Here is a 26,678-nt window from a genome sequence, read left to right as displayed (position 1 = left end):
TGCCCTCCTGCAGCTCCAGCCTAAATTTGGGACAAGCAGACACCGCGTCCAGCTGAACTGAAAGCGTTCCCTAATTAACTGAACCAAACGAGAGTACTCGGCTCAGAAGGAATGGTTAGGTGATAATCATGTCTGCATTCAGACGTCTCTTGCTAAACCCAACCTCTCCCCCAGCCCCTCCTTGAAGTTAAAAACTTTTGGCTGAAGAATGCGGTAGGGTTGTCCTCTTGCTACTCCCACTCCTCCTGCACCCCTTTCTCCGCCACAAGGCCCTCCCCCTGTCCAATTTGGATGAGGCTGTACCTTTTCTTCTCTCCTTCAAGAGTGAGGGTTTTATTCCCTTCTTTTCTGCCCAGATCTCCACTAAACAAAGGAGCTCTGGGCACATCACCAGTTCCAGGACGTAAAGGTATTTAAACAGTTTCAGACTAAATCCAGAGCTGCATAGCTAAGAGCTGATTGCTTTCTCTTTATCTGCCTAATTGTTTGTCTGCCTAATTGTATTTTACTGTGTTTTGCACATATTTTTTTAATTGATTGATTTAATTTGCACACTCAAAGGCATGGTTTTGAAACGTCTTTCCTGATTCCCTCCAAACTTGCAAATCAGTTTAAAATCTGACTTAGTGATTGATTCTCTCTTTGCTTTGCCAGTATATTTCTTACAAGTGGTGTCTGATGGAATTTCTCAGAGCTGAAAATAATTTTTGAGCCTTTTTTTTTTTTAAAAAACCTCTCTTTTGATGGTGTAAATGACTTTTCCATACTCTCCTAGTAAGACTTGTGTGAACGCTCTCAGGGTATGTGCCTGTGTATCGATCATTTGTCATGCTTCTAATTTCTCCGTGAGGAAATGGATGCATCTGGACTTTCTTCAGTTTAAAGTTGTGCACGAAGGCTGGAAATCTCCTGAAGTGCAAAACTTCATGCTTTTTACGACTTCTTTTTCCATCTGTTCTCTACCTCGGGAGCTCTGGGAGCAGAGGAAACGCTCTCCCTTTTGTCTCGCTGAAGATAATCATATCCCAGCCTTCAGCAGACAGGCGTGTGTAGCGAAGTAGCAGAGCTCTTACGGCTGCAGGAAGGGCAGTTTCTTTGTCTCTGCCTCTGCTCCCAGCCCTGCCTTTTTCCTTCCCACTCTGTCTTTCTCATTCACTGCATTTGAAATATTAGAGCCTGAAAAATGCATGCCCTCCAGAGCCGAGACATTCCCAGCTGGGACACTGGGAGCAGTGAGGGTTTTTTTAATTTTTTTTTTTTTAATTTTTTTTTTTAGACACATTTTCTGTCTTGTCTGGGCAGATTTTTTTTTTTTTTTTTCCCCTGCTTTGGGGCTGGGCTGGAACGGGAAAGTGCTGCTGTGGGAAAGCAAGGGGGACAGTTAGGGGAGGCTCGGGGGCCCTGTCCCTCCCCGCAGGAGCCGGACTCGGAGCCCGTGCCTCTCGCAGAAGCAGCAGATTATTCCCACTCTGGGGTGGAGAGGGGAGACCTGTGAGGATTCCTCCCCGAAAGAACAAACTTTTGGGGTCTCGAGGTGAGAGATGCTTTCTGATCCTCCGCCGGCCAGGAGGAGGAGGAGGAGGAAGGAAGGGTTCCCCAGCCCCATTTTCACAGGCAGAGCTGGGAGATTTGGGGAAGGGGGGGAGTGCGATGAGGCTGGGGGTGAGGGGGGGAGGAAGAAGAGGGAGCAGAAGGGAGTAAGAGTCTACAGAGCACATTCCTCCGCGATCCATTTTACAGAGCCTTTTCATCGGGCTTTCCCATAGCCTCCCTGGTCTCCTGCCCTGAGCCCGGCCTCACAGCCCTGCCGGCTCCCGGCTCCCCACATTAACACCCTCAGGCCGAGGCCGGCCGCCCCCTCACAGGCGACCCTCCCCGGATTCCGCTGTGACTCCCACTGGGATCTGTGTCGTCCCAGGCTCCGTACCCCTCGCTCGGGGCTGTTTTCCTTTGCCCCTCAGCGCCTAGAGCCTCCCGGAGCCAGGACGGCTGTAAGGACTAAAATAAAGCTGCTCCGGAGTCCGCCGTGGGCTCCTTCTCCCCTCAGCGCCCCACGGCGCGGGCTGACCCCCCGCTTCCCTCTGGGCTCTGCCCCTCGGCTCTGCTCGCGCTGGCCCCAGGCAGGGCCCGTGGCCTGCCCACGGGACCCCTCCGCCATGTCACCTACCCCCGGCGGGGGGAAGCAGGGCTCGTGCCTTTTTTTTTTTTTTTTTTTTTTTTTTTTTTCCCCTTGTTCATCAGGACGGGCTTGCTCAGGGCAGAAAGTCTCTGGGGGCTGAGGACCTGCCCTGGGTGTGATTCAGGGCCAAAGTCTGGATCTGGCCCCTGCCCAGCTCTGGCCATCTCGTAGGCTCGGTTGCCGGCCCCAGCCCTGGAGAGCTGGCTGTGCTGCGCTCGCCCCAAGGTGTGTCCACAACCAGAGGTGTGAGGGGTCTCCTTGCTGCCTCCATCGGCCCACTCCTCCCCTCCACGGAGGCTTTGGACCCTCTGTCATCCTCCTCCCTGTGTCCTCTCGTGCTCGGCTGCCTGTCCCAGCTCAGGAGCTCTCCTACATCCTTCCAGCATGCCCAGCCCTCCGCCTTCTCCTCGCTCCCTTCACCCTCCATGGAAACCAGGTTTAGCTTAATGCACCACGTCTTCATGCTCTAGTCCCAGCTCACAGTCTTCCATCTCGCTCCAGCCCATGATGACGCTTTTGCCTACCTCAGCACTGGTGTACATGTCCCTCTGATGGGTTTGCCAACAGACTGCTCCCCTCATCCAGCTAGAATTACTGGGTATCTGGGAGGTTGTTTTCCAGCAACTGATCTCCATGCTATGGCCTGTCTGGAGTACAGTGCAGTAAAACCAGAGCTGTGGGACCTGGGAAGATGGTCCATAAATAGGATATGCTCTTTCTTGAAGTTCTCTTCTTGCTTCATAGCTCTGCATCTCCTGTTACTCCTCTGAACCAAGGCACTATGCCGGGGTCAGTATCACAACCCATCATCATGGGCAGGCCCAGGACAGATGTGCTTTTCTCATTCTTTGTTTCTCCATCAGGAGGGCAAAATAGATGCAAGGGCAGAACCGTGACTCTTGGAGATCTCTTGGTTTCCAGCTCTTGGGAAAGAAAGGTTTGGCAATGCTGTGGTAGGGAATGATAGTGTGAACATGTTGGTTGCATGTACAAGGATCCAAACTCGGTGTGACTGTATGACCCCACTGGATTAACTCTGGGGAGGGGCCACCTGGGATGATCAACTGTTTTAAAAATGTGAAAGCCCTTAAGAACACTTGTGTCTCTTTCTTTCTCTTTCCTCTGTTTTTGCTTCTAGAAAGGGAACGGCAGGACGGCACCTTGGCACTTAGGGGCTGCTGCCAAAAACCATCCTCCACCAAGGCAGCAGGGAGCCTCCAGCTGGAAGAAGCTTTCAGGGCAGCCGGGGGAATCAAGGAATCCGTGCCATCATGGGGGTATTATGGCTGGCCAGGTTCATGCTGGGATGTACAGCAGTTATGTACGTGGAACAAGCCCAGGGTCAATATGAAGGGGACTTGCAGACAGACAGATTTGCAGGCTACGAGGAAAGACAGCCAGCAAACAGAGTGAGAAGAAGAGGCCAAGACACTTTACGAGGGTACGTTTAATGTTCTTTTCTATTTTACAAAGCAGAACTTGGGTTATTATCATAGCACATAGAGACATGCTTACAGAATTTCCTTTCCTTGAGCTCAGGAAGTGGTCTCCTCTGCAGACCTACAGTAGGAGGAAAGCTCATGCCACAGAGGACAGTGAAGCAGGCTCCCGTGCGAGCAGAGCGCTGTGCACTGAGCTCTGCTGCTTTGTTCGGGGGATCACAGCACCTTAGGGCTCACCTGCAATGGCTGTGAAGAGCCATCCACGATCTGCCTGTTTGTGGGAGGGATGCTGCGCATTTAGTTGGAGTGATGGCTGTGGCTGGGCTTTCCACTGTCGCTAGTGGGGATGCTGTCAACTCTGGTTTTGACCCTGGAGTTGCCTTCGGCTCTCTCCTACCAGTCAATGCTCTGGGCTGTATTGAGAGGTTATTGCCTCTGATAGCTGCTTTTACATGATGATTGTTGCTAATGGGAAGGTGTCACATGAAGTCATTTGTTGTGCAGCATAGTTGTGGCTTGTGGTCTCATCTATAGACAAATCAGTGTGAGAGCTGGACCCATGAGTGTTTTCCACCTGAGGAGGGAGACAGGGCTCAGCTAGAAAATCCTGAAGCTTGTGCTGGAGCTCAGCTGTGTTTGCATGCTCTCAAGATGGTTCCTGGCCCCAGCATTGATTCTGGGTTATTTTAAGTCTGCCTGGCTGTCGTTCTTGGAAAGTGTTCCTGTGTCAGTGGGCAGAATCAGAGCAGAACGTGATACACGCGCGAAGCCTGGGCTGTGCCAGAGTCCTCCGGCACTTGCTGGGGAATGCTTCTTGAATGGGATGGAGTGCCGTGCTTTCAGCCCAGACAGTCAAATGTGCCGTGTTTGGGCTGGAGCTGGAACACAGAGCCTGGCCGTCGAGCTGCCAGGGGCAGGGCTGTGGGGCTGGCGGCATCTGCTCTTGGAATTCAAATGTGCATGGCCACTCCCTCCTGCTACGGCAGATTCGGAAAAGATGGACAGCAACTGTCCTGGGGGTTTGATCTTCTCAAAACTAGCTACCAAAAGCAGCCGTTAGCTCACTCACAGGGTAGGGACACCCTATGTCTCCCCCAATATGACCCATAAGTACTTTCGCCATGCTCCTCTCTTTGAGTCCGTCATCCCTCGGATAAAACATCCCAAATGTTTATGCCTAATGGGGATGAAGGCCGTTACTTGAAAAGGATGGGATGACAGTCTACCAGATCCAGAGGCTCTTGTTCAGCCTGGCTGCCCAAGGCTATGTGATTGATTACTGTGCTCATAATGGGGATGGAAAGGTTTGGAAAGAGTTGATGTGTGTGTGGATAATGCTGTCTCACGCAGCCATGTGAAGAGAAAGGAAGGGCAGAGCAAGGAATCGAATGTTTCCATTCCCCACGGGACCTGAAAGAAGGTCACTGGTGTTCAGTGGTCTTATGGCACTCAGTGATTTAGGTGACCAGATGCTGTTTTCAAAAATGATTTACAGCTTAAATCCTTTTGACTTCTGGTGATTCTGAAGGGTCCAAATCCCAAGTGCATTTTAAAAATGAAGCCCAGATTCCCAAGTTAGAAATTACTTCTGAAAACCCTTCTGTACTTTAAAGCCTCAGACATGGACCAACATTTAAGTAAAGTAATACCAAATTATCGGTTGTGTAAGTTCTTAGTGGCCACACAGTAAGTTCGAGACAGGATCAGAATCAGGCCTGAAGTGTCTGGCTCCCAGTCCCCCGCAGAGAGCAGGACCACACTGCTACCTCCTTCAGTTTCTCTTCTGCTTTCCTCCTGTCCTCTGAAGCAATTGCTGTAGGAAAAGAAAAAACCCCACTGGGATAAGTGCAAGGTCTGTTTAAGGAAGTCTGTGCGACTATAATTTAAGATGACTGAAGAATCATTGTTTCTTGGCCCTTGGGAGAGCAGTCTTGTTTCAAGGGAGGGAATCATGGTGGGCAATGCAGGGGAAGCTGGTAAAACTCAGAGTGGCTGGAGCTTCTGCCCCAGGCACTTCCCATGCTCTGTGTCAAGCGACCCTGACAGTCTCCTAGGTTTTGTGTCCAAATCTCTCCCTCAGGATTTCCAGCCCTTCAGCAATCTCTCTCTTTAAAATCTCTATTTTACAAGCAGAGAAAACCACTTGAGATGAGAAATCTATTGAAGAGCGATGTTTTAAATAATGTTCTACTGGGCTTAGAAAGCAGCTACAGATGTCACCAGCTGCAATGCTGTAGATGTGTCTGGCAGCCAGTGAAAGCCATCTCCTGCAGAGCCACAGGCCCAGTAATTTTTGCTGTAGATTCCCCAAACAGCACTAGTCCCTCGTCCTTATGCTCTGGCTTGGAACAATTCTGGAGAGTTGCAGCTGTGGATCAACATCTTCCCTGACCTGGGTTTTGCTGCCTTAAGGTATCAGGATTCTTTGCTGCTGTGAAATTTAAGTGAGTTTGATACACTTCTTTGGGAAAATCAGATAAGTAATAATTTAAGGTTTGGTTCATTCACAGACTAGCACTGCAGTAGCAAAAGAAATGAATGAACAGTGAGTTTTCTTGATGCAGCTTTAAATGTAAAGGAAGGTAGGGTTGTCGTCTTAAGTGTGGTGCTATTTTACAATGTAGGTATGCAAGTGGCTTATCTTGACTATTGGGATCTGTGGAATCATCTATTCTATAATGCCACACCTCTAAACACACATCTGAACCTCTGAACATGTTTATCTGTGGTCTCTATTTTAATAGTTTATGACACCATTTCAAATATTTGCTTTGGCATTTGCTTTCAAAGACCCACAACTTACTTTCTCAGAGAGAGAGAATAATTTCAATCCAACTTTCATCAGAAATACCTTCAGTTCTGAGACTTTCTTTGGTTCTGAGGCTTGCATGAAAGGAATTTAAATAGAACAGGAATTAAAATAAGGCAAAGCTTAGCTGCATTACATGGGCCTGATCTGGCTGCTTGCCTGGTGAGCCCCTGGCCACCACCCGCAGCCACCATCCTGAACACTCTTGTTTCTGTGTGAATGTTCAAAAGTTTGTATCTCTGTTCTGAATGAAAGGAAACAGACAAACAGATTTTGAGGATTTGCTGGTTAGATCTAATGACGAACCAGTGCAGAGTCCTAACTTATGCTCCTCTTCTCCTTCGTGGAAACCTTCTGCTCAGGGCTTCCAGACTGTCTGTAGCCCTGTCATATTTGTTCCTTGAAATAATTTGTTTTCCCAACACAACTTAGTCAGTGTTTTACTTTCATACACTATGCTTGAGACCTTCTATCCTGCCAGATCTCAAAGCCTTTTACAATGCTAACATGCCATTCACAGATCACTTCATCCATGGCAGAAGTGTTTTTGCTCCCAAAATAGATTATGACAGACAGATACATTAGAGGACTCAAAGGACAGTCGCCTATCTTGACAAGCTAGATCTGGCTTTTGCTCTACCATTTATTCTTGTATGGGCCTCCTTTTCTCTTGGGTGGGTGGAACCACAGATTGCCTCCACCTCTAAATTGTGTTGTATCACAATTTGGACAAGAAAATAGAATCACACCAGAACTGCACAGAGAAGTGTGACCCAGATGTCATTATAGGGAAATTTTTACCAACTCTGGAAGAATCAAATACCCAAACATATTTGGTGCTCCTTCCTTCATTTTCTCTTAAAATCTTCTACTCCTACACATAGCACAAATAACTTTCTGTGGGTTTCCCAGGAAAGTCTTGAGTAAGCCCAAGTAAGAGAGGATATCTGCTTGCTTTTGGTGGCAAGTTACTTTGTGTGAAGTTTTAGTCGGTTAGTACTAATAGAAATGCACAGAATCATTTAATGTCATAGAGCTCATAGTGAGAAACTGCTCTCTAGTAACTCCGTGAGCGACACAAGCTCTCCTTGCTGACGTCTGGTGAACTGGCTGTGCACGAGGACAGTTGTAGATGTCAGTAAAAGAGGCTTCAGCAATGCAGGAGGAAAGATTGTATATGTTTCTGCTGGAAACATATGTATTTGGAGCTCTAGTTCCATCCCATTCTCCTTTAATAAAAGGAAAAGTATGAAATAAATGCAAAGCATGAAATAAATGCAACATAAACAAGCCTGTTATTCACCAATGCTTTTACAAATAACAATTAATAAAGTAATGTAGAGCAATAAATCACAGCCAAAGCCATGATTTAATCTGTCCTTAAACTCATTAAAGTAGAGACAATTTAAAATGACCGTCTCCTGAAAGGAACAGCACTGACAAATCCATTTATGTGGCAGGATTTGAATGGGATTATTAGTTTAATGAACTATTGAACAGTTTCCAAGAGCAAGAATGTGTTTAACAAAGGGGAAAGAAAAGATGATTAGTCTGCAGCCAGCTGAGCTCTTTGCTGGCAGTATGATTTCCTGTAAGTTCATGGCTGCCTGTTTTTTCAAGTAAGAATAAAGGCTCAGCTATAGCTTGACTTTAAACACAACTAATTATGTCAAGCCCATTAATTATGAAATGGCCACTGCAATTGAGAAGATGGATGAAGAGAGGGTGTTTGGAGAGGCATTTGTCATACCTCTTCCATTGCTCTGACTTACACAAAAAGACAGAAAGGTGTCTAAATTAATTGTGGGGAATGGGGAATATGTGGAGTTTCCAAGCTGCTCTCCCGTAGATTTTTGACACCTTCTTATCTTCCGACTTGACACTGGGGAATGGAGAGGAAAGGCACATTGCAACTGCAAAACACCAGCAGAAGAGGAGTTCCTGGGATGTAGATGAACTCTCCATCCACCACCCTAAGCTTGACAGCTCGGATGCAGTGGAGAGGGAAAGCCACAGGCTGTGATTCTGGGCCACGTGGCACCAGGTTAAACTGGAGCTGACACTGGGATGATGTTTAATGTCAAGGGGAGATCTGACATAGCAGAGATGAGCTTCACCACTTTTGCAGTTTACTGTGAGATGTGCACAGAGAGCAGATGATTTCCAGCAGCGTTTTAATCTGAGTCCATCCCTGACACTGCAGTTCCACAAGCATCTTAGTACAGGAATTACAAAAGGTTTTTTTGCACCAGTAGCAATTGTAATTTTCTTCACTCTTGCTTTAGGTTTATCGGAAACATGTGCCTTTAAAAAGAGCTGATGCCCAAAACACAACCAGCACTGTCAGATGTTTCATGATTCAGTCCCTGATTCTGCCTCTGCCAAGTTCAAGCATAAAGTTTTAGTTGACTTCGTTGAAAGGAATAAGTCCCAAGTGGGAGTCAGCAAATCTTTTCTGCAGTGTTACCATCTCTGCTGCTACTGTAAATCTAGTGAGAGGTATTGATTTCCTCAACATCCCAGAGTGAAGGTCTTTAAATGTAGAAGTTCAGCTTTCATTCCTTATAAAAAAAATTGATTTCTTGACCTTGAAGTGATAGAAAACTTGCTTGAAAATGAAATCCTGTTTAGAGCAAGAACAAAGGTGCTACTAAGAGGTGGTGGAAGTTATATGTTCCATTTCTTAACTTGATCTTATACTTTAGGCAACCAGACTCTCTCATACTGATTGTGTGGGTTGTTTGTGAAAAAGAGCCGGTAACTATGGTGATTTAAATACTTAAAAAAGCAAATTTGTGGGGTATGTCACTAACTACACCAACTGAAACTACAAGCACATGTAGCCAAAGAGTAGCAACAGGACTCCAGTACTTACTAAAAATTGTTGCCTAAAATGGACTGTGCTGCTTGTGGTTGCCCACGTCATTGCAGTTGGACCGGTAGTTGGACTTGTAGGTCCCTTCCAACTGAAACGTTCTGTTCTATTCTATTCCATTCCACTCCAAACACTGGTTTTCTTACAAGATGGTGAAATGCATATTCATGCATGCACAGAGGACTCTCCATCTGCAAGGAGGCAGCTTTGGAGCATCTTCACTTAGAAATGATGAGGAAGAACATGGCAGGGAAGACCGTGGTCAAACTGTAGCAAATCTTTCTTGCCTTCCTCCACCACATTCCTGCCCTGGGCAGAATGTGTGTCTCCATGCTCCAAGGCTTGCTAAAAATGAGTTTAGAGTGAGTGTACATCACTTCAGTAAAGGTGCAACTGGAGCTTCTGTCACTGTGACCCAGTCACCTCTTGAGCACATTTTGGCTGTTTCCAGGTCCACATACTCCACACATAAACCTTGATATTTATTCATAAAGCCAGAGATGAAATACTACAAATAACAGGAGGAACAAAATTAAGGCAGCAGCTGGAAACTTCTGACTTAAGAGTCTTGTTCCTAAATTTTCCTTGTGTCTTGATTTATATTGTGAAATGGTTGATCTTGGACTTCTGGCCTAGGCTGGTTTCTCTCGTTATTGGCAGGAAACATGAAGGCGAGTATTGGCATGGCAAAAGATTATCTGGCGTAGAAGTTAATAGGTTATATGGGTTTTGTTTGGAAGTTTTAAGAACTGTATTTGAAGTCTTGATATATTTCAGAATTTAAGGGAAAAAAAGATGGAAGAGTTGGTAATGCTGCTTTCCAAATGAAAGTGTTAAGCAGTTCCTGGAAATCAGTTGCATTTTTAGGCTTTTTCAAAGGAAAGTCTTCTCTAGGGTTCCTTGCTGATATATAGGATTTAAATTTATATGTGCACAAATAAAGGAAGATTTTCCCTACCATCGCTCATACAAAATGTGCGAAGATCTGAATAAAGGGGAAAAAATACTATTATTGACAAAGAAAAGGTATATAACAAAGGATTTTATAGACCCAATTTGCTAAAAAAAATTGTACGCATTATTGGGCTTGAACTTGGCATTAATCTAAGCAGATAGAATCCAAAACCTATACAGTCTTTGTAAGACTTTCCTTGCATTTTGCTTCATCCCTTTTATGAAACTGAATAATAATCATGCATCTTTTAAAAATGATTTCCATCTCTCTTCCCCCCCCCCCCCCCCCCCCCCGCCCCCACAAAATTTCAGCTAAAATTCAGGTGTCTACCCCGGAGTCAGCTTTGCACGGCTCAGGTCACCTCAACTTGGGCAGTACTTTGTTGTAAGCATAGAGATTGATTTTGGTGTGATCTAGTTACCTTGGTGGCAGCCAGGCAACCTTCTCACCGTGGCTTTTTCTCTATGTATGTGCGTCTGGAGTCCACATGTGCAAGGAGTCCTGCCTGAGTGCAAGGAGGAATTTTGAGCTGGGGCTGCAGTTTTGTACTGGGGATCCAGAGGTCCCTGATGGGACTTCACTTCATTGTAGTCTCTTGCTCCATCACCTTACTGATGTCCTTACTGATAGCTGCATCTCAGCAGGAGAAGGAAAGGGGGCTGAGATGTGGTCTTGAAAAATTACAGATCCCTGTATCTCTGTATTAGACATATCAGACATGGCCTGTCCCCAAGGCACCCAAAGCTGCCCTCTGCTCTTAATTATGGTGGGAAATTCAACCCTGGGCACAGAGACAGGAGGCGTACCGTCAAACACTAGAAAGGCCCATTTAATGCTGTTTCAATTTCAATACAAAGAGAATTTAATATGTATTAGAAGTAGAAATGTAATAACCATCTGGAAAAAATAATTTAATTTCTCCCCATTTTCTAATAATATAAAAATGAAAACAGTAAACACCTGAGTAACTTTGAAATTACATAATTGCTCAGTTAAAAGGCATATATTTTGATATAATGCATTTTCCTGGTTAATTAAAGAAAATGCTAAATTAGGTGTCAAGGCTATCTTTAGTTTCAGATCTGCATTCTCCAGGAAAAAAATAACTAAAACATAAACCCAGAGATTAAAGTAACTGCTTAAATTAAGGCTTCCTTTCTGTTAACTGAAATAACCAAGAAAATATAGTCTCTGTTCACTTAAACCAATCTTTCTTGTCTAGAGTCTCTCCTAAGTTCTGGGAAGAGGAGCAGTCAGTGATGAACTCTTCCTAGACCTCCCTGTTTCCTTAAGGAGAGCCACAGTGGAGATCAACAGCTGAATTCAGGTGCTTGAAAGGCTCAGCTTTCTTCGAGCATCTTATGTCAAGGTCTTCCGAGTCCCAGCTACTCAGTCTGGGCTCAAGCAGAGATCAGGTCAGCATTGCTGGGCAGCAGAAATGAGAGATGCTCAGTAATGCTACCTGGGTTTGCTCAGGAGGGAGCTGTGCACCAGTTCACACCACCTTTATCCCCGGGGATGGAGGTAGGGGTGCTCCTGGGGCCAGGGAAAGTAAAGGGTCTCCAGCAGGAATGCAAGAGACACTGTAAGTCTGGGGCTTTGGTGAGATCTGAGAAAAATGTTTCTGTTGCCACAGATGTATTACTTGAGTTGAGTGTTACAGGCATTGCTGCGAGTCTTAGGAAAGCCATCCATAGCTCGGCTCAGCAAACAACTTCAGGAGGTACTGAATTCTGAATACTTTTGCGCTTGCAATATTACCCAGCAAAATAGCAGTTTTAAGGTGTGTGGCTTCCACTGGTGGTAACAGAAAGTTAGCATCTCTGTACCTTTAAAACCAAATTCTTAGAACCAAAAATAATTGAAACCGCTGGGACTTGAACTCATTCCTAAAAGCTAAACAGATGCTGGGCTGCTTTGCAGAATAAGAGGATGATGTTTCAGGTGGGAGGAATGAAGCACCTCCTTTGCAGGACTGAGTCAATATCCTTACATTAAACAGGGGGTTGTCTGGATAGGAACAGCTGGCTTCTGCAGTGGTATTGCTCTACTTTCTCATTTGCAAGTTACTTATCAAACTGTATACATTGCTTGAACACATATAGGCCTGGGGAAGTAAGCAGTGAACATAGAGATAGCACAGTCCTAGACTCATAAAACTGATGTATCACTGAAATAAAAACTTGCAGTACATTCAGCGGATCTGGTAAGTCAAGAACAAGGAGGACACGAATATGCTCCCCGTTAGGCCAAGGATCCAAAAGTCAGCATTGTTTCAAATCTGTTCTCACGCCATGACACAATCCCAAATCCCTCTGGGTGGGGAGACGCATTACCAAAAACCACTATCACATTTGGCAGTAATTATTGCCCCCCCGGTGATCTCCACTGAGGCCAAGGGTCACTGATGCCTGCAATGATGCTCCCCAGTTATTGTGAGAGATGATCCCTGGGGCACAGCAAAGAATCAGGCTAAGATCAAAACCAAAAAGAATCTTGAATTATAGGAAAAATTTCCAGCTCAGATGGAGAGGTAGGATCATTGTCCCTGGAATAGCCATGTGCTTAAGTCATATAAGACACATTCATTTTATTTGACTCTTTGCACAGGCATGAATTTCATGATGAAAGGAGGGCTGCGGGTGGGGGGCAAATAGTCTAAAAAGAAACTTCTATGTCTCTTCCCCAAAACAGCTCTTCTGTGGATAGCAGACAACCCTCCTTTTTGCAGTATCAAATCAGAAGTCCTCACTAGCCTGGCATTAGCTATATTTTCTCTGAGTTATTGAATTTACAGCAAAGGGTAACTCTGAATGACTTGGGGAAATCTGGAGCAGTGTTTGGGCTGATGGCCATTCCTAAAGCTGAACAAGTAGAAGTGCATTGAGAATTGACTAAATCTGTTGCTGGGGTGTTTGATTTCCCCATAAATATTTCTAAGCTGAAACTTGAAGACAGAAAAAACCTGAAAATAAAGTAAGGGACAGGGAAGGTAGTGATTATAAGCATGCCAAGGGGTTTCCATTCTTCCCATGTAAGTTGTCAGAATAGCTGCACCCCACCCCAAACTGGGTGTGTTTGCAGAGGGGAAGAGAGATTTTCATGTCTCTTGAGATATCCCAAGAATAGAAAGAAAGAAGAACAGAAGAAAAACTGAGAAGATTGGGCAAGCTTATTGGACTTCTAAAATTAAGAGATTGTGCTTAAGCAGAAGAGGGGGAAATAGCTCCCCCGGACCTGCTGGCTGTGCTTCTTCTAATGTAGCCCAGGATGTGGTCTGCTGCTGTTACGGATTTCTCCTATGATGAATCTCACCCACCTATTTTGAGGACCAGTACCACAGATGAAGTCTCTTATCTCTTGATCATTAGGTTTGTGGCTGGATAGTTAAGCTGTGGTGCTTCTCATCCTGAAATCACGAGGTGGTGATCCCATGTGCTGGTGGGAAAGTTGCCGCTCACCCTTCCATAAAACACTGGGCTCCAGCCCTACTACTTAGCCTGCACAGTTGTACTTTGGCAGAGCAGGAGGGTGGTTTTTACTGAATGTTTTGTTTGAAACACTTAGAGAAAACGGAATTTGTGCTTGGTCATTTGCCTGACTTACATCTGGGGCCTGGTAAAAGCGCAAGCCATACTTTTATTAACAAAGTCTTAGTTTACAAAAAGACGAAGTAGTATGAATTTCTGAGAGCACCTACTCGGCAACCTTGACTTGTTCTCATCAAGATAGCAGAGAAAACCTGCAAGAGATGTAAAGTGTTGGCATCTCTGCCCTTACCAAGAGACTCAATCTGGTCCAGAGAACCATTGCTCAGTGCAGCCAGACCTTCTTAGCTCAGACTCCTTTTCCCATTGAAAAGAGAGTATCTTGAAAAGTAGTGCTCAGGAGACAGTCACAGCACCGAGGACCTGTTTTCAGCCAGCAAGAAGAAGCTTTAGATTGTATCAAGGAGGGAAATAACAAATTACTGTGATAAATAAGGAAAAGGATCCCCATGCTCAGGCAGCAGATACCCAGTCCAAACTTTTCCAGGCAGACACAAAGAAAACAATGAGCTGGAGAAGCGTTTGCTGGACGACTGAGCATGCACCAAAGCAGACTAGTTCCAGGCTCTCAGTCACTGGACAAGGGTCTGGACTTGGTGAAAAGAGCAGGAAATTGGCCCAAAGTAATGAACTATAGTGAATTCTTCCTGAATTAATATGTTGAATCCCCCTGGATGAGGCCAGTGTGAAGGAGAACATGTGAGCAGCCGGGGGAGCAATCCTTGTGCAGACGAAAGCAGCTCTGAGAATTACCCCAGCCCTGGCAAGCCACCAATTTTCATTCACTTCTGTCTTCCTCTAATTTAAGGAATGGAAATACTGCTTCTGAAGGCCAGTGACAACTGAGGTACACTGATTACTCATGACAGGAGAGACAAATCCTGGGCTGCTGTTCCTGCTGTCTGGAAAGCACACACTACATGTAGCCAAGGGTTCATTAGCCGTGGGTCTTGCTGGATGGCAGGAGAAGTGCTCCTTGCAAGACACTGCCGTTACTACACAAATCAGCCCTTTAGTGACTGTGCAGAGCTTTCTGAAGAAGGTTTGGAGAGTTTTGGAGAATATTTGGAGAATACCAATATTTGGAGAATATTTGGAGAATACCAGTTCTAGCTGGGTATTCCTTCTGCCATGGCTGAAGGAGTGGACACAGACCCGTGTGCATGCACATGTATTGAGGACATATCTGTGGGTGAGCAGGAAGCTCAAGGTGACTTGACTTTAGTTTTTGGCTAGCATCTGAGTCTGCAAAGTGTTCTCAGCCTGGACTTCACACACTGTGCTGTCTGCCCTCTCCTACCTTTAACAATGAGTACAATTCTGCTTCGGTTACACTAGGCATCTGACAATAATTGGCAGGACAGAGTCTTTTTCGGCTGCTTGCTCAGCTAGTAGGCAACAATTCAGTGCTCTAGGCTGTATTTCCCAGGCTGCTAACAGGAACAGGCTGCTGCAGCAACAGCCAGATGCCGCTTGTGTTCTGTCCCCACAGGCGGGCTGGCACCCTGAGCCTGTGGGCAGTCTTGTGGTATGGACTGTCTCCCAGTCCTTGCTCATGCCTCCGACTCCATTGTGGATTTGGGAGAAAGGCTTCTCTTGCTAACAGCCATGCATTTTCACATCACATGGCCACAGCTCTGCTCTGCTCCAGTGGTTTTTTCTTGGCATCTCCAAATTCTCAGATGGAGTCACTGCCAGCAGGCAGCATTTGGTGCCATCAATTGAAATTCATGCTTACTTTGTCCCTGCTTATCTCTATAATCCTATTGTTTATTTAAAGTGGACAAAGAAGACAATATAGCTAGCATTGCTTTTCCCTCGGTCCTTTTCTTAGCATCACTCTTTTGGCCATATTCATTTTCATGAAAATAGTTCTCTTTAGCAGCTGAGCTCTTTCAGCCTTTTCCTAGGCTGCACAGAAGGTGATGAGGGAAGGTCTGCCTCATATAGGCAGGTCTATTTTTGCATCAGCCATGCAAACCAGGGGGGTGGACCAGCAGTGCAGTCGTTTGCCAGAAAGCATTGCTAGAAAGGACTGGCACAAACATGTCAGCTTTTATCTTTATGGCTCTAACACCCAAAGGAAAAGTCACGCAGGCATAAGCACCATCTCAGCAGTGTAACTATGTCTCGCCAGGACTGCATCATGTCTGGATAAGACTGTCTTGCTACTGCTGGCTAGCAAGGAGGTAAAGCTGACAGTGAGTAGAGCTAAAAAAACCCTCCTGATTTTTAATTCAGGACTGATTGCTGTGAGGTTTCTTGATAGTTCTGAAATATCTGTGGATTTTGATTATCAGCAATAATCAAAATGTTGTGGGCAAGTTGATTGAATTTAAATGATTTTCCCTCTAACCTTGACCTTCCCATTCTTAGGAGCTCTTCACCACAAACTATGGTTGCAGTTTTCTGTTTAACAACTAAATGACATGCCTTTTATCCACACCTTCTTGCTAATGAGAACATGGGTTTCCAGCTTGTATTTCCCAGGATCGAGATAACTGTTGTTAATTTTAAAAAGTAATTTTGTCACAACTTTGCTGAAGATGTTGGTTTTCTCTTACAAAACAGCATTCTCCTTATTGAGTTCTTGCTTTGGAATCTAATTTCATTCTCCCTCTAGGTCATTTCTATGACACCATTAATTTGAACCCATTCAGAATGGATTCTGCCCATGTTTTGTTTTGAAACTTTGCTAATTTTTAGCATATGCTTATAAAGGTTCAGTTTTGGAGGAACAATTGTGATCTGGTAGTTTAGTCTACTGTGTAACAGGGTGCCCAGGACCTCTCCCAGGATCCCTGCACAGAGCTTGATGAAATCCTTGGCTGACTGTCTTTTAGAAGGAGGTGGTACTTGCCACCATAGTTAAAAATACACACTTCATTATCAATTTCATTCAACTTCCACTTTCTTCTGTCTTAGTCTATGGGATTGATGCCAAATACCTCTTCCTTCACTGACTTTGACAAAAAAATCCCTGATTAAATGGCTATATAATATTCTTTAATCTTCAACAAGGCTTGAAGTAGCCTGAGGCCAGGGTGTGAAGATCATTAGTGTACTAAGGTTAATGGCTACCTCCCTTGCATAGCTGTTCACATCGACATATTGAAAACAGGGGACGAGCAAACAGATTCAGGTGGAAGTTAAACTGCAATATTTGGTGCCTGGCTCTGAGTTGTCTGGGCTGCCTACACATTGCATGGAAAGTCCTATATCAAAAAAAGATCATCCACCCATCCATCCATCCATCCATCCTGTATGCTGGGAACCTGAGGTCTGAAACTTAGGCTTTACAGGACCTCCATCTGCTCAGAGTGAACTTATGTTCCCAGTCAATGCCAACCACAGACATATGTCTACTCCTAACTGGAGATTTACACTTGAATATCAGGGGCAGTACTAGCTAGCTTTGTGTTTTATCCAACCTAATGCAACCAGGAACTGCAACCCAAGATGTTCCCCCATCTGCAGGGAACCTTAATCCATAGCAACAAAATCAGCTCTGCATTCAAGGTCTCCTTTTAACTTCTAAGCCCAGGAGAAGCAACAGATGCCCAGGCTTTTGGAAAATATAGGCGCTTTTGAAATCAAAATACAGATTTAGTCTCTACCTCCAACCATAGCACCAAATTATTTTAGCAGAGCCCTTGATTCGATGTTTGCAGGGCTGGTGAAGGAGGCTCCACATAGCACTGGACAAAAGCAGGTCATATGGAAAAAACAGTTGCCACAGTTTCTACACAGGTCATCGTGTGCTCTGGGAAAATTAGAACTGGGAAGCAGAGCAGCACCCTTCATTGCACAGAAAGTCATTCAACATGGTCTGTGCAGCTCAGGGCTCTTCTAGTCACCATGAAGAGTAGAAACTAGGATTGCTTTTACGTGGGAACATCATTGCTCAGTACAGGGTTCCTCAGAGTTTGCTCTTAGTCCAGCTCAGTGTTTTTGTCATTAATGCAAACACTGCCCAGTTCCTTTTTCCATGGGAAAGCATTCTACTTCTTCCACTTTGGAAAGGTACACCAGCAGCATATCTGCTGCACATCTGCTGTGTGTCTGCTGCATGTCTGCTGCACATCTGCTATATATGTCTGCACATGTGCTGCATTTCTGCTGTGTCCCTGTTTTGTGTCTGCTGTGTGTTTGCTGGATGTGCTCTGCACATCTTCAGTGTGACTGCTGTACGTACACTGTGTTTCTGTTACATCTGCTGTGCATCCTCTGTATATCTGCTGCATATCTGCTTTATGATTGCTGTGTGTTTTCTGCACACATGTTGTATGTATGCTTCAACTTTGCTGCGTGTCTTCTGTGTATCTCCTGTGCATCTACTGCAATCATGCTGAAGGTGGAAGACTCATGTATGCCTGGGTAACTGATTCAGGGTTGTCTGGAATCCACTACCCTCTCCCAGCCAGAAAAGGAATCTGCTGCCCTAAAGCACTACAAGTTCTTGCCAAAGTCCAGACTAGAATCTGGTAGATGGGCACTACAGAGTGCAGCTGAGATTGGCTGTTGTGCCCAGGGTGCACAACCATCCCAGCACCCTCCGCCTTCCCACTCCTGGCTTGCTGCAGGAACTTGAGAATGGCAACCAGAGGAAGAAAATCTTCCCCTAATCCCCACCACTCAGGCAAAATTTCCAGGCAGAAACAAAGGCAAGTTCAGTAAAAAAGACTAATGGCACACTTACTATAACAGAGACGTCAGGATTTGAGGAAGGACAAGCAAGACAAGTTCTGCAGTAAGCACTTCACAGCATGGGAGGGAAGTAGAAACGTCCATGGTTAAAGCAGTTTCAACACAGCCACAGGTAATGGTTGGGGTGCTGTTTTAAAAGAATGAAGGGAAGCTGAGGCAGTACCTCCCTTATATGCATGGTTCTTGCTGGTGGCAGAATAACAGGGAAATAAAAAGAGACTGTTCCCTGGAAAATGAAATTAATTTGCTGATCTAGCTGAAGATCAGGGACAAATTGACACATTTTCAGAATTAAAAAAAACCCAAACGAATCAACCAATGCTTTTGGAGTTTGTAAAAATCGGATATTGTTGTTGCTTCAGTCTGCCAAATCCATCAATTTGCTCCCATGCGCCATCTAGCCAGAGCTATTTCTGCAGGTAGCTGTGATATGCTGGTAGTTGTGGAGGTGTACTTCGCAATGAAATGAATTACAGTGAACATAGAATCACAGAATCACAGCATGGTTGAGGTTGGAAGGGACCTCTGGAGGTCATCTGGTCCAACCACCCTGCTCAAGCAGGGTCACCTAGAGCTGGTTGCCCAGGACGATGTCCAAACAGCTTTTGAATATCTCCAAGGACGGAGAATCCACAACCTCTCTGGGCAACCTGTTCTATGCTCAGTCACCCAAACAGTGAAAAAGTGTTTCCTCATGCTCAGGTGGAACCTCCTGTGTTTCAGAAACATCCCAAACTGCATAGCAGAAAATTGCCAAATCTGATTCATTGACATAATCCCATCCTGTCTGTGCAATGATGATGATAGTTACTATCACCACCCCCAGGCAATCTGCTGAAGTGGTTGATGTAGAACTTAATTAGTAAAAATTAGAATGAGGATATGGAAATTTTGGACAATAGATCCTGACAAACTAATCTGATATTTTCCTTCTCTTATCAAAGAGAAAATTAAAGGGTGATGTAACAACCTACATAGGTCTACTGGGTGAAGAGACTTTGTTAACAAATGGTTCTTCAATCCAGCATGCAAAGATATAACAAGATCTAATGGCTGAAAGAAGAAGCTAGATAGATTCAGACCCCAAAATTAAGCTTAGAGTTTTAACAGTGGGGATTATTACTCACTAGAAAACCTCCAAAGTGTACGCTTGTTTGCTGGTGATTTTAGTTCAAATTCTCATGCATTTCTGAAAGATGTGATCCCTCAGCAAATCTCCAAGAAGAGGTTGGAGGGTTGCTAGCCAGGGTCCAGGTAAAGTCTAAACTCTCTGCCTACACTTACCTCTCTACTGCCTTCCCCCATCTGTCTGATCCTGTGTTAGAGCCCCAGCACCTCTGCAAGGGGCTGTGTTCTCATGACTCCACACTTGAGAATGTCACAAGAGTATGAACATTACCTAGGTTTGTGGTTTTCATGTTTTCTTTTGGGGATTTTTCTTGGGAAGTCTGTTAGTTCATGTATGGATGTGTAGCATGGCACAACATGGTGTAAATGCCATGCTGAGGTATACGCTTGGGCTGGGTTTCCTGCCGTCTTTGCTATGTGACATTGATTAAGCCATCCAACAAAAAAGTGAAGACAAAGAAAACCACGGGCAGCCTGTCTGATAGACAAGTTGGAGTGTGCAGGAGTTTAACTGGAGAGTCAGAAAGGAAGAGCAGGACTTTGTCCACCTTATGCATAAACAGCACTGCTAAGCTTTGTTCACAAGAGACAGATGTCCTCCTCCTGTGCAGCTTATCAAGATATTCACTTGCTTGTGGTCTCTAGGGTTGTCTGGTATCTAGGTCTCTCTCATCCCACATGGAAATGCAGGTCACCAACTGACTGTGTCTAAACTTGTGGGTATGGTCCCATGCCATGACTTTGTGTCAGGGTAGCTCTGGCTCTGCTTCAGTTCCTCACTCCTCCATATAGTCCTAAGAGGGTCACTGTAAGATCACAGCCCCAAAGCATTCTGCACAGGGAGGTCAGAAGTCAGTTATTAAAATAATATATGGTGGCTCCTTTTGGTGGGAATTAAACATGGCTTGTTCAAACTCACAGTGAGGGAATGGAGTTTGGCAGAGAAATGTCACACAAGAAGCTCTTCAACTGCTCTCCTGCAGCGATGATACATGCTGAATTTATCCAATGGTACTGCATAGAAACAGAGGAAAAAAATTGTTTTTAATTTTCAGACCCAATGTCTGTGGCTCGAGGTTCCATTCCTACTGCTGCCCCGGCTGGAAAACGCTGCCCGGAGGGAACCAGTGCATTGTCCGTGAGTATCCATTTTCCTGTTAAGGGCACCAAGGGAACTAACTGTCATGTGGGAAGGAATGCATATCTCACATTTCAGCAGATGACAGAACATTTCATAATCCACTGGGACAGGAGCAGCGATTGCTGGGAGTTCTCATCTCTGCTAGTCTTGATTAAAGCAGGGTGGTTGCAATTGGTCCCATTTAGTGTGTGGCCTTTTATCTTCTGCCAAATTGCCACTGTGTTCCTTGTTGCTTGACAGTTTGTGTGCCTGCTTTAGAAGATTAGCCTCAAAGGAAAGCTATTGGTGACTCCTGAGAAAGTTATTTTAGGGCTGCTTGTTTAGGTGAAATAATTCAGTCAGTTTCTAGAACAACAGCTAGATGCTGACATTGCAAACTTGATGTCATGAGATGGTGTCTACAAGCAGGAATTTGCATCTTTCTTTGAGTGGCCATCCAAAGCAGGATGCTGATTTAGATAAATCACACCTCTATTTTGGCAGGTAGCTTTCCTATTTGGAGTAGAGCATTATTGGACTCCTAAGTGCTGATACACTCCTATAAAATCCATTAAGGGGCTGATGTTTTGCATTTCTGTCAATTAAAGGCATGAGCTATAGGGAGATGAAGGAGCCTGCCCTTTGGAGGATGCTCCCATGGGAGGTGAAAGTCAGCTTAGGAGTAAATAAATGAGATTCTTACTGGAGACAATAGGGGTATTTGTACTCCATTTAGTCATGCTTCAGACTGAAACACAGCAAATACACTGGAGATATTAACCAAAACCTGGATATACAGAATAGCAGACAGCACTATGGGATGCTTGTATCTCCTAGTATTTTAGCTTTCTGAATAAATTTTCTGCATTAGAGCACGCTTGGAATTGTATGTGAATGCCCTTTTCCAAAACTTCATAAAAGTAATTGACAGTGGGAGGTTTCAAGTTGAGGAAAACAGTAGGCTTCTCTAGTGGGATCTCCCACATAATACAGGTCATATATTTCAGAAGTAATTCCACCTTCAGAGTCAAAACCTCAGTCATCTTGGAGAGAAACACATTGTGTTTCCTAATATAGAGCTGTCTGGGACCTCAGATATACAAAACTGAACCCAGAGCTGCAAATACTCTCCTCTCAAAGGAAATGGTGTCTGTTGTATTATGAGTGATGGGGCCAGTTAATGTGTCCTTGCACACAATGAGTAACCAGTTCCAGAGTATGGCATTTTACTCACTCAAGAAAGAAGGGCAAAAAAGAGGCATGACGTCTCAAGAGTTAAATGCATCCGACTTCACCCCAGGTGATGGTAAGACATGGAGTTCTGTGCCCTCTCCTTTCCCCACAAGAAGAGACAGGCAAACTCATAAAATCCTCCTCAGATCCCTTGGATGTATCCCACCAAGGATACAAGGCTGGAGTTTAATGCTGGCTGCAGCGAAGGGTTAAGGAACTCACAGCCAAATAGCTGCTCAGTGGCATGCAGGGTTAGCGACATTCAGACAACTCTGCTGACTTTTCTCATAACTGTAAAACATGCCATCTGGGCTGGAGGTCCTCAGGGGACTGTGTGTTGTAATTGTATTTATAAAACACACAGAGATGAGATACTTTCATGGGGCTCTAATAAAATCTGTGCTTACACAGGTGGAACAATACTGCCAGCTATGCTCTTGGCTCCCATGGCACAGGAAGGGGAAGAGATTAGCAGGGGTCCCAGGCAAGAAAGGATGGGGATTGATACGAAGGCATCCTGCTGATGCATCTCTGGCTGACTCGGGCTCAGCCCCTCATTCAACAGGAGATGCATCTCAGTAACAGCCAGTTTCCTCAATGCCAGACTGTGGACTGCAAAATGCTTCATGGAAACACAAAATTTTTCAGGAAAAGAACAACCTGGCTCAGTGTGAATGTCACTTGTCTCTGCTGAGAAACATTTTTAGCAGGCAATAGTGAAATGTGCCTTCCCCATCCTCTGCTGCTGAAAAAGCAATGTGGTAGCAGGACCAGCCACAGTCTGTGATAAAAGGAAGATGTCTCCAGGAACTCCCTGTGAGCAAGTGGGTCCTTCCCACTGTTGCTCAGCCCATGCCGAGGTCTTCAAGTGTTATCCCAGCTTCATCCCCAGGTTATTATTCTTAAAAGAGATGATTTCACACCCTTTTGGCAGCCAAAAGTGCATCTGTGAGCAAGTTCACAGACTAGCACATTGTGCTAATCACTGTGTCCTATTCTTCCTCCAGCAATTTGCAGGAATTCTTGTGGTGATGGATTTTGTTCACGGCCAAACATGTGTACGTGCTCCAATGGACAACTTTCTCCCAACTGTGGCTCAGCTGGAGGTAAGAGAACATTGCTGGTGATTCTCCTCCCTCTGCAGTAGTTATGTGCTCTCTTAAAAATTTCCCAGTCACAATGAAAGGAAATCTCTGAAATATTTTGTGTTTTGGCAGCCAGGTTTTAATCTGAATTGGGTAGTATTCACAAAATCTTTCATTTCTTGTGGCACTTTTACTAATGGTCCTCATTGCCCTGATACCTGGAGAAAACTGGCAACCTGCTTCCAATTTCTGCTACTTTGGTATGAGAAATCCTACAGGTTGCAGCTCAAGAAATCATATCTCACAGCAGCAAGTAGCAACATTGCTGCCAAAGAGTCTATCGACCCCTGGCTGTTCTTTGAAGTGGAATTAAATCTGTCACTGCTTTTGTTAACCAAATAAATATATTTTTTCCAATGGAAAAATTACTAAGTTTTTCTTAGCCTGTGATTTGGATGTCAGGGACCATTGCCCAGCATTTTTAGCAAACTGCAGTGACATGATGAAGTTGCACACTGGCAAAGTTGGGAATGCAGAAACTGCATTGCCACTTTTTCTGCTTTATTCTCCCATCTCAGACCTTTAGGACAAAAAACTGAAAAGCTCTGGGAAGAGGACTGGGTGGCTGAAGTTTCTGAAAACAAACTATGGAGGACTCAGCAGCGTGACAGTCACATATGCAGAAAGCAATTCCCATATCCCTCTGGTAGTCCCTGCAGGACGTATTCAAGACCAGATCTTGCTTGCAACCACTGCGTTACCCTGCAGCACATGGCTCTGCACAGAAAACACTCCTTTTGCTTGAGTCTCAATCCTGAGAGCTGATGGTCTTGCGTACTTTCTGGAAGGGAATTATTGCTCCTCTGTACCCTTTTTTCCACTGGGTTGTACTGCTGGAAACGACCTGGGAGTTATGGTAGACACCAGGCTGGATGTGAGTCAATAGTCATATAACAGAGGTCAATGGCCACAAGTTGCCACTTGGGATGTTCAAGCTTGGGATCTTGAGGCATGACGAGAACTTTCGTACACTGGAGGGTGGTGCAGTGCTGGGACAGGTAACCAGAGCTGTGGGGGATCGCTCTCCTTGGGGGGTTTGAAGACTTAGCTAGACAAAGTCATAGCCAGCCTGATCTGGGGGGGGTGGCTAGATAGAGATGTCCAGCAAGCCCTTCCACCCACGCTCCTGTAAGCCAGCACAGAGACCCACCTGGGTCAATGCAGGCTACGCACGAGCCAACAGGTCTGCCCGAAAGGGCTTCACTTGTTTCTAAAGCCAGTAGCAGTGCGTGAATGGGGATTGGCCTTCATTCTAGATCTCCAAATCATACTGGGTGACCATTTGCACCTGACTGTATAAGCAGTCCACCCATACATGATGACACTACTCAAACACACCAGCCAAAAAACCCCGAACCTGCAAGCAAAGGAACAGAGCTGTGGCACAGTGTTGTTTTAAGAAGGCTGATTTTGCTAGTGCCCTATGTGAAATGCAGAAGTTAATGGGATTTCATGGAGTCTTTTAAGGTCTCAGATGACCATTGCTAGAGACAACCCAGAAATTTATTTTCCATTATTGCCCATCTGTAGGCAAGCTATTGTTAATAAAGTGACTCGCAGGCATCTGATTGAAGGCCAGAGAACTAGCCCCCTCAAACCTCAAAACCACATTCAGGGTGTGACTCAAAGAAGGAAATTCCCAGAATCTGATTCCAAAGTGCCACGTTGTGCTACAGCCCTGCAGATGTGCCCTGCAAGCGCTCAGCACCAGAGCCTATGCGTGCGCTGCTCCGCAGACCTTCCCTGTGCTTTGCTGAGAGGAAGGTGCTGGAAACACAAAAGTTTCTGGAGTGAGGGTCCATATGTTAGCAATCATGGAGGAATGCAAGGAATGCTGTAAGCACTATATACGTTTGGGCACAGACCTGGCATTCCCCTGAGCCTGGGGTGGATTTCAGCATGTACTCGGGGCGGGGGGGGGGGGTAGGTTCCTCTGCAGGGGCTTCATCAAATCTGGCATTCATTGTGGGGATGTTTGGATCTGCATTTATCATGAATGCTTCAGGGAGGTAAAGAAGACAAATTGTGCATTCCAGAGGCAATAAAAGCCACTCTGCCTCTCTCTGTCATAACAAAAAGCTTGGTTTCCTACTTCAGGGAGTAAAGATATTTTAGGAGTAAAAATATTTTAGGAGTAATTTGCAAGTGACTGTTTAGATAGTAGTAGTCAGTAAGCAGACAGAAAACCTGCCTGCAAACTCCACTACTGATGGCTGGCAGAACAGCTGCAGCCACTGATCCTTTAAAATAAATTGTAGAACTAATCCAATCCAATCCAATCATGAGAAAAGTTAACTAGGGCGAGCTGTCATTCTCTTTTTCCTAGAACTTCGGTCTCTGCTACCCTGGAAAATCCTGACAAAGCATAACAGGCCTTTAAATTCTTGGTTGAAAGATGTTCTTTTGCACTTCAAGTCTGCAGGGGGTTCTACCAGTGCCAGCCTTGGAGATAAGTCAGATCGTGATGGGACTTCAGGGCTTTTGGGATCATGGCAGAAATAAGAAATGAGACCTGCTCCATGCAGGTCCAGGAACAGTCTTTGCCAGTTAGTTGGAAAGTTTCTGGATGAGCATCATGGCTCTTCTTATGTACACACCCTGAACTCCCCAAATTTCTCAGCTTCACTAAACCTTACCACTTGCTGAATGCATTGAATGCGAGGCTCAGGGTGCTGTGTAGGGAAGAGCTCTGACATATGGACAGCTCTGACAGACAGACACTTCCTAGCTACCTCTGTCTCTGGGCAGCCCTCCCAGATTTGCTGTATGTAATGGCTTTCCCAGGGCTGATTAATTGTAGTGAGGGGTGTAGGGTGAGCATGTGCTGGAAACAGTGCCTTTTCCCAGAGAGACTGGTCTGATGTCTGACAATCTGGGCAATGCTTTGAAGCCTCAAGCTTAGTTTCTCTAACGATTAAGCTTTCATCTAAATTTGGCCTGATCTCTGGCCATAGAGCAATAGGAAGAATAGTAGACATCATGACTAATTCAAACCACACTAGCAATGCATGGATTAAATGTACAGCACATGTGCCGAGCATTTTGAATGCAAAGCTCTGAGACTTCCCATTCTGCTCCTCCTTCCTTTCAGGCTTCCTCTGAACAAGGCGTCAACCATATAATTATCCCTATTGGACACTTCTGAGTCCTACTACCTTTTGGACAGACATTTCACTTGCACTGGCCCCATCTCTTCCCTTCTTGGAACTGATGTAGCATGCGCAGAGAAGACACAAGCCACAGCTGAGCATCCACTCACATATGCACTCTCCAGCCCCACCTTCTTCAAGCTGCCAGGTCACGGCCCCTCCTATCCCTGGCAGACAAGAACTGTGGTGTACATGCTGAAAAACAGTTTTCACATAACTTGCTATAACCTCAGGCACTTGCAGTTTGAGTTGTCACATCTTACAAAGGAAGAATGCATTGTTCCAGGCATTGCAGTAAAGAATGAAAGCTGTTTGACCTGTATTTGTAACTCAGTGTTTAGCAGTAAACCTCCCCTTTTGGGCTCTTCTACTTAAATACCACATTCCT

The 26,678-nt window shown here is 45.1% G+C and overlaps 1 protein-coding gene across 1 annotated transcript in view; it reads left to right on the top strand.

Annotated features, from left to right (window-relative positions):
- Positions 1-276: 276 nt before the first annotated feature.
- FBN3 (fibrillin 3) overlaps positions 277-26,678 on the top strand; it is a 114,234-nt gene continuing 87,832 nt past the window's right edge. The window contains 5 exon segments of the mRNA XM_030033280.1: positions 277-409; positions 3,318-3,415; positions 3,418-3,620; positions 20,699-20,781; positions 23,004-23,102. Coding sequence (XP_029889140.1) covers positions 292-409; positions 3,318-3,415; positions 3,418-3,620; positions 20,699-20,781; positions 23,004-23,102 — 601 coding nt within the window. The 5' untranslated portion in view covers positions 277-291.

This window comes from Aquila chrysaetos, chromosome 12 (assembly GCF_900496995.4).
Source record: "Aquila chrysaetos chrysaetos chromosome 12, bAquChr1.4, whole genome shotgun sequence".
In the NCBI taxonomy this organism is placed as follows: Eukaryota; Metazoa; Chordata; class Aves; order Accipitriformes; family Accipitridae; genus Aquila; species Aquila chrysaetos.
Note: the sequence above shows the minus strand (reverse complement) of the source record. Positions and strands in the feature narration are given on the sequence as shown.